Genomic DNA, 7,073 nt, shown 5'->3' with positions numbered 1-7,073 from the left:
TGCTTGGCAAACATACGTCATTTGGAAGCTGCCTTGCAGTGGTTTATTAGGGCATCTGAGTTAATAACTGGCTTGAATGGAGATGCATCCCATGCCTGCCGCCACAGTCTTGTCCCCATTGGGAACGTGAGACCAAACTGAGCCCCAGGCTGAAAGTGCCCCGAGGCCTGGCCCTGCGCCACCGCCCTCCTGGGTTCACGGCAGTGCCTGCCAGGCCCGCTGGCCTCCTGGCCCCTCTGCCTGAACCCTGCAAAGCCAGCTCTGGCCCCTCAGAGGCTGTGGAATTGTCATCTGGGTCCCGCCCCGCCTAGCGTGGGGATGAGCCGGGTGAACAGGCGGGGCAGGGAGAGTGAGCCTGGGGGCAGGCAGTGTAGGCAGAGAGCAGGAAGGGCGCTGGTCTCCTTTACTGAGCATCCGCGGGGGCACCTCGGCACTGACCGGGAAGGCAGAGTAGCCAGCAGGCAGGCAGTGGGGCAGGGAGACACCTGCCTTCATTTCCAGTCCTTGAAGAATTGCTTGAAGATGGGACTCTCGCGGCCCTGGGGCAGAATCTCCACCTGCAGGGACAGCAGAGGATGTCTCGCTCACAAGGGGGCCACCTCTGCCTCTGTGGAGGGCCAGGGCCATGGAGGAGGGTGCCGGGCACTAGGCCTGAGCTGACACGCCACCCAGACCAGGGATGCTCCTCCAGATAAGCCAAGAGATGAGCAAGATTACAGGCATGCAGGCTGAGAAAACAGACTGCTTCAAGGACTCGGGTGCAGGTCGAGAGGGGCACCAATTGCACACGGGCTTTACCAGCTCTCCTCAGAATGACCTGTGGTGTCACTGGGCTGGGGCAAGAAGGGGCGGTACCAGCTAGGGACCACAGCCCAGAGGAGGCGCATGTGCTGTCCAGAGGCACACAGGCTCGCTGGGCTCCCGGGGGAGTGGTGCCCAGCACCCCCTTAGAAAATAGCACATATTGTAAATCTCTGAAGGGCTGAGAGGGGTTTTCCCACTGGGCAGGTCTGGGAGGGAGGCCTGGCTGCTCCTGACTGTGCCCCAGGCCTTCCTGCCCTCCTTGTCCCATCCGAGAGGCGGGAGGCCATGGGGAGGGCCCCAGGAGGGGGGCACGGGGGCACAGGGGCACGGGGATCGCCTCACCTGAGTGTTTGCGGGGTACCGCATGCGGGAGATGAAGTCCTCGGCAACCTGCAGGGCTGCCTGCCGCTCCTTCTCGTTAGCTTTTCGCCCTGGATCATAGGGAGGAGAGTTTTCCAAAGAGCAGGGCCCCTCTCTTGCCCACATCCCATTTCTCTTGAGATTTAAGGGGGTCCACAGAATAGCTGGCACCTTTGAAAATAAATGGACCAGGGGTATCTCAGTGGCAGAGTGTGTGCCTAGCATGTGCAAGGTCCTGGGTTCAATCCCTAGTACCTCCATAAAATAAAGTAAGATAAGATAAAATAAAAAATAAACTAAAATAAAAAATTAAACCAAATTAAGTAAAATAATCAAATTAAATAAAATGATAAAATAAAATAAAAGGACCAGGAGGTGCTAAGAATGCTGAAGGGCTCTCTGGAGGTGGGAGGTCAGCCCCTCCCAACCTGGCAGCTCCAGATGAAACCTGCCCTCTGCCCGCTCTAATCGTCAAAGCCTTCTGCTCAGACCAGGGCCCCAGGGAAATTCCAGGAGAACCAATGTCTCCCTGGCATCAGACTCCAAGGCCCCTCGCCTCTTGAGTCTGTCAACTGCACTGTTGTCAAGCCTTTTTCGTAAAACTAAATAGGACCAAAGGGTGTGATTTACTATCCATCTTACTCCCACAAAGCCAGATGCCAACATCAGCTTAATGGTTATGCCAGCAAAGAGCAATAAAAGGGAACAGCCCGGTCCTCCCTCCCGGCCTGCAGGCGGTCCCTTTAACCAAACTGTGCTCCCCTTGTTTTTCCAAGGAAGCAAGGCTCTGTGGTTGGCTCTCCAGCCAGGCTGTAAAAATCTACTTAGTGAAAATGTATCTGAAATGAATGTGCTGTATCCTGCTTCTGTGATTGCAAGACACTTCTCTTCCTGGCTCCCAAGCTTCCTGTTTCTCCTCTGGGTTCTCGGTTCTTCTTTGGGATTAAATACACTCCCGTGGGCATCTGGGAACATCACCCCCCACCCCCATGGGCAGAACTGGTTCCGCGGGAAAGGTACCCAGAGGCAGGGTACCTTTCCCAGCAGCACTTCTCCCCCTCCCCCACCCGCTTACCTCTTAGAAATCTGCCCGGCCTCGTGCCACTCCTGACCCGTCCCTGAGGCAACAGTGTTACTGCCCTGTAGCTGCCAGGCTAGAACACCTCATACTCACCCTCCTGGCTGAGACTTTCTCTTGGTTTTGCTTGACCCCGCAAATATTTACTGAGCAAATGCTATCTCCTCAAGACAGCAGAGAGAATATGTTTCCAGCTTTCAAGAGGTTTCTAATCTGGGCAGGGTGATGGGACATCCAAGAAAAGACAGCACAGAGAAGTGGCCCCCTGTATCTCTCAGAGACCCAGAGCTTTGTTTCAACATTTTCAGAGTGGGATCTAGCCAACAGGCTTCCGCACAGCAGTGTCTTATTTCCAGCCAGTGCAATCTCCCGGGAAAACGAGTTCTACTGGTTTACTATCCACTGCGTAAAGGGAGATTTAATATCTAAAGTCTGTCTGTCACACCGCAAGGTAGAATGGTAGGAACGGGGGTCCCAGCAGCCCTGAAGGCCCAGGAGAGCTCTGTGCCAGTGGTCCTCAACATGCGGTCCCTGGACTGGCGGCACGGCCTGGGAACCGGTTAGATGGTTAGACGTGCAAATTCTCAGGCTCCGCCCGACACCTTGTGAATCAGAATCTCATGGGGTGGGGTCCAGCTATGGGTTTTAACAGGCCCTCGGGTGCTTCTGAGGCAGGCTAAAGGTTCAGAACCTTTGCCTGGAATTAAGGAGCCAGGACGGCAAAGAGAAACCCCTCAGCCATGGAGGCGCCCTGAGGCTGCCTCTGAAAGCCGTCGGCTGGCTGAGCCCTGCTGTGGGGAGCCCCCCAGGTCAGAGCAGCCGCAGGGGTCTCAGGTCGGGGTGGAGAAGCCCCACGTACCCTTCCAGATGTAGATCTTGCCACAGAGCCCGTTGTCCAGCACAAAGCAGTCGTCGGGGATCAGCAGCTCAAGGGCAAAGGGGCTGGAGTCGGCCACCTTGGTCAGGTTCATCTGCCCGGTGGCATCAGAGACCTGGGGGAGAGTGGGCAGCGCTGGATCACCCTCCTCCCCGCAGCACACGGAGCAGGCCGCCTCTCCACCCACGGCCCCAGGCCAGAGCAGCAGACCTGACCAGAGGAATCATGGCAGGCAAATCCTGGGCCCCACCCCACCCTCACTTCACCCTCAGTCACTGCCTCCCAGAGCCCCCAAGTTCCTTTGGAAATTGAGGAGACTCCAAATTAACAAACAAGTGCAAAGCATTCAAAACAGTAAAGCTTGGCTTGTTTCAAACCTCCTTCTCCAGAAGGGCGGAAGTGACTGGCGCGCCTCTCCTCGGGGGCCCGGCCTCCGCCCACTTCCCATCCTCCTCTCCCTCCGAGCCCTGGGTAAACCAGCCTGGTGCCAGGCCCAGCCTGCCCGCTGCTTTCTCCTCTCCCTTCAGCCCCACGCACACCAGGCTTACACCCCCTGCCGGGTCCCAGGGCAGGCCCGGAGCGCCCACCTTATACAGGGCCGCAGCCTGGGCGTTTGTCCGGTCGGCTGTGAGGTCTTCCTCGGGGTTGCCCTCCTTCAGAGCCGGCTTGGGGCCCAGGACCTGCAGGGGCCAGGGCAGGCCATGTTTCCAGGGATTCCCGGGCACCTGGCCTGGACCTTCCCACCCCATCAGGCCCAGGGCCACCGCCTCTGGTGGGACAAACTGCGTCTGCTGCACAAGGGTGCCAGGCAGAGGTGGGGAGGGCTAGGTCCACCTGCCCGGCCACCGGTCTCTCCACCCTCAGGGAGACTTGACTCTGAGTCCCACCAAGGTAGCCACTGAGCTAGCCAAGCCCTGAGCAGCGCCCCACCCACCACCTCCGGGTCAGCCCCCCAGCTGATCACTGCCTCTCTCAGGAGCTTCCAAGCAGAGGCCACCGGCCAAGTCCTCTCAACCTGGATCATGTCGGCAGGCTCCTCCCCGTCAGTGATGATCTCCACCTGGGCCTTGCCCTGCCGCTCACTGTCCCGGATGGCCAGGGCCAGGTCCCGCGCCTTGTTACGCTCCAAGATGTTGGACTTTGCACCACACCAGGTGAAGATGTTCTGGAGGGCAGTAGGGAGGATCAGGTTAGAGCCAGCTGCCTGTGTCCACAGAGCTAACTGTCCTCGGAGGCAAGACGATCAAAGACAAGCAAGGGCCATGGCCTCCCTGGGAACGGGAATGACAGTCTGTGCAAGAGGGTTTCTCCATCTCCGTCTGGCTTTATGTTTCTCTATATCACGTATGTCATACATTTAAACATCTTTATCTTGTTTATAATCTATCTTCCCTGACTAGAAAGCAAAACTCAAGAGGGCATGAGTGTTTTGTTTTGCTTAGCCTGGCCCACTGCTGTGTGCCCCCTGCCAAAACAGAAACTGGTACGTATTTAGGCCCAGAACAAACATTTATTGTCTATTTATTGAATATTATTTGTTGAGTGAATAAATGGCATCCCTGGGCCCAGAATCTCACACGCCTCTGCACCCCTACCAGGCACGGCCCTCATCGCCTCTCCTGAGACTTCCTTCCTCTTCCAGACTTGCTTCCAAACAGCACCTGGGTTAGATCCCTCTATGCTGACGACATGCATGTCTCCACCCTCCTCCCCTTCAGTGCCTTGGCTCACCTGTCCCTTCCTGGAATGGCATTTCCCCTCTGGGAAGGTCCAGTCAAATGGCGCCTTCCTGGGGCAGTGACTCTGGCTTAGGCCAGAGGGCCCCTCCCTGCCCCAAGCCTCCCCCCAGCACAGCCACTCCTTCTCTTAGGACCTTCATCACATCCAGGCATGAGGTCACAGCCAGTGATGGACCCGCAATTTGTGGTCCCCAGGCCGGCTGAGAGCAGGGTCATCAATTCACTGAGTGAGGGATGAGTGGACTGATGAGCGCACGGTCTGGTGGGCAGCTAACTCAGACCCACAGAGGCTCCAGAAGGAGAGAGTAGCTTCTAGTATTAGAGGCAATGGCTAGACAGCGGAGGGAGGCTTCTGTCCTTACAAATAGGAGGCTGTCTCTAATGGCTGCAGTGGCCCGCTCGCAGTGTGCTTACATCTTCTCAGCCTCTCTCCCCCTGCCTTTGCCTCTGGGTCCCCGCCCTTTCCAAACGCAGTGCCAGCCCGGCGGGTGCTCGGTCGGCCCTGCCCCCCACCTGGCCCAGGTCGAGGATGAAGCAGTCCCCTGTGTTGAAGCTGTCCCAGCTCAGCGGCCGCTCGGTGGCCCGGATGTTCTTCTTCCCTTTCACCTGGTACAGCTTCCTGATGGCAGCCGGGGCGGCCCCTGGGGAGGTCTTGTGAAACGCTGACTCCACGCCACCTTCCTGCAGCCCAAATGGCCAGCCTGAATGGGCTGACCCAAGGCCTGAGCATCCCACACCCCGTCCCCCCGGGAGGCGGGCAGAGAGGCGGGGAGCACCCTGCCCCAAGGGGGCACAGGCCTTTCGCAGGGCAAGGACCAGCTGGAAGTGGGGCCGGCTCTGAGAGAACCGCGGGAGGCGGGCTCTGACCTGGTACTTGAGGCCGTGCGGGAAGTAGCTCATGAAGAGGTCGGACTCGTTGCCCTGCACCTCCCGGTGCTGCACAGGCCGCTCCCCGAGCAGGGTGTTGAGGTGCACGGCCAGCACGGCGCAGGCCCCCTGCTCATCGCGGGATGACTGCTGGCCTGGGGCGGGTGGGAGGTGGCAGGGCACGGCCCGTGAGACCCATGCCGGCCCCGGGCCCTGCCCGGGCCAGTCTCCCAACCAGTCCTCCCAGCGCCCTTACCTACCTATCCACAGGTGCAGGTGGGAGAGCTCTTCCAGGCCATTGTACAGCACTAGGTAGGAGTCCCCAGAGAAGAAGATGCCCTGGTTCTCTCGGGCCACTGGCACTGGCTTCAGCTTCTCCACCCGCCATACGTGCAGGCCGGGGTGCCGCACCGAGGCTGGGAACGGAGAGCTGCTGCGGGAGGGGAGAGGGTCGGCGGGGGACAAGGCCCCTGAGGAATAAGCCCAAGCAGAGAGACCTGGGCAGGCCGGGGGACCGGGAGGTGGGGGAGAGGAGGGGCAGCCCTTGGAAGTGAAGAAGGGGAGGGGTGAAACGGGATGGGGAGCACAGCCTACCTCTGAGGGCCGGGTGTGTACATGCTGTTTCCGGATCTGAAAAGACAGAAGAAGCCATTATTATTACAAATGCTGTTCCAACCACCCTTCACGTTAGTCTGGGGAGATCTTCCAGGTGGCCAAGTGCCTTCATACTCATCAACTAAGTCACCTGCAAGAACTCAAGAGGAGATTATCTTTGGCTCCATCATGCAGGGAAAGAAACTGAGGCAAAGAGAGTCTAAATCCCAAGTCACACACTTGAGTGACTAGTGAGTGGCTGGTGACAACCAGGTTTCTGGCTCCTGGACCAGTATCCTCCCCTTGCTGTGACCTCTCGGCCACACCTCTCTTCTGCTTCCAGACTCCTAACTCGGCATCACACGAGGCAATAACTGCTTACATCTGAAAAGTCTAAAAGTCAATGACTTAATAAATAAATAGAGAACAACAAAAAAAGAGAAAATCAAGAAGCTGATTTTGGGAAAAATCATTAAAATTGATGATCTTTTAGGGAGGTGGGTATAGCTCAGGGGCAGAGGGTATGCATAGCATGTATGAGGTCCTGGGTTCAACCCCCAGGACTTCCATTAAGAAAAGAAGAAGAAAAAAATGATGACCCTTTAGACAAACTGACTACGAAAAAGAAAAGACACAAATTTCCAGTACAGGGCTATGACCATCACTTCAGATTCTACAAGCATTAAAAGGATAAAGAGAATATTCCAGAAACTGTACGCCAATATATTCAACAACTTGTGTGAAATGGGGAAGA

General features: G+C 57.2%; 1 protein-coding gene across 2 annotated transcripts; it reads right to left on the bottom strand.

Moving 5' to 3' along the window:
* Positions 1 to 386: 386 nt before the first annotated feature.
* On the bottom strand, positions 387 to 6,457 carry LOC140690029 (macrophage-capping protein). 2 transcript variants are annotated; one of them, XM_072951550.1, is made up of 9 exons: positions 6,320 to 6,457; positions 5,986 to 6,155; positions 5,726 to 5,880; positions 5,372 to 5,539; positions 4,135 to 4,284; positions 3,707 to 3,799; positions 3,102 to 3,234; positions 1,147 to 1,235; positions 387 to 557 (listed from the first exon to the last, which is right to left on the bottom strand). In XM_072951550.1, exons 1-9 carry the CDS (start codon positions 6,340 to 6,342, stop codon positions 492 to 494), a joined length of 1,047 nt encoding a protein of 348 aa, XP_072807651.1. In that variant the 5' UTR covers positions 6,343 to 6,457; the 3' UTR covers positions 387 to 491. The 2 variants fall into 2 exon arrangements, with proteins under 2 accessions (XP_072807651.1, XP_072807650.1); XM_072951549.1 differs by having other exon boundaries at positions 5,986 to 6,158; positions 6,320 to 6,364.
* Positions 6,458 to 7,073: the final 616 nt, after the last annotated feature.

This window comes from Vicugna pacos, chromosome 28 (assembly GCF_048564905.1).
Source record: "Vicugna pacos chromosome 28, VicPac4, whole genome shotgun sequence".
NCBI lineage: Eukaryota > Metazoa > Chordata > Mammalia > Artiodactyla > Camelidae > Vicugna > Vicugna pacos.
Note: the sequence above shows the minus strand (reverse complement) of the source record. Positions and strands in the feature narration are given on the sequence as shown.

Excerpts from the sequence above, each read along its gene's own strand:
- LOC140690029 (XM_072951549.1), bottom strand. The coding sequence starts at position 6,342 with ATGTACACACCCGGCCCTCAGAG. Across the intron at positions 4,285-5,371 it reads TCATCCTCGACCTGGGCCAG|AACATCTTCACCTGGTGTGG; the intron begins GTGGGGGGCAGG and ends ACTGCCCTCCAG. Across the intron at positions 1,236-3,101 it reads CAAGATCTACATCTGGAAGG|GGCGAAAAGCTAACGAGAAG; the intron begins GTACGTGGGGCT and ends CCTATGATCCAG.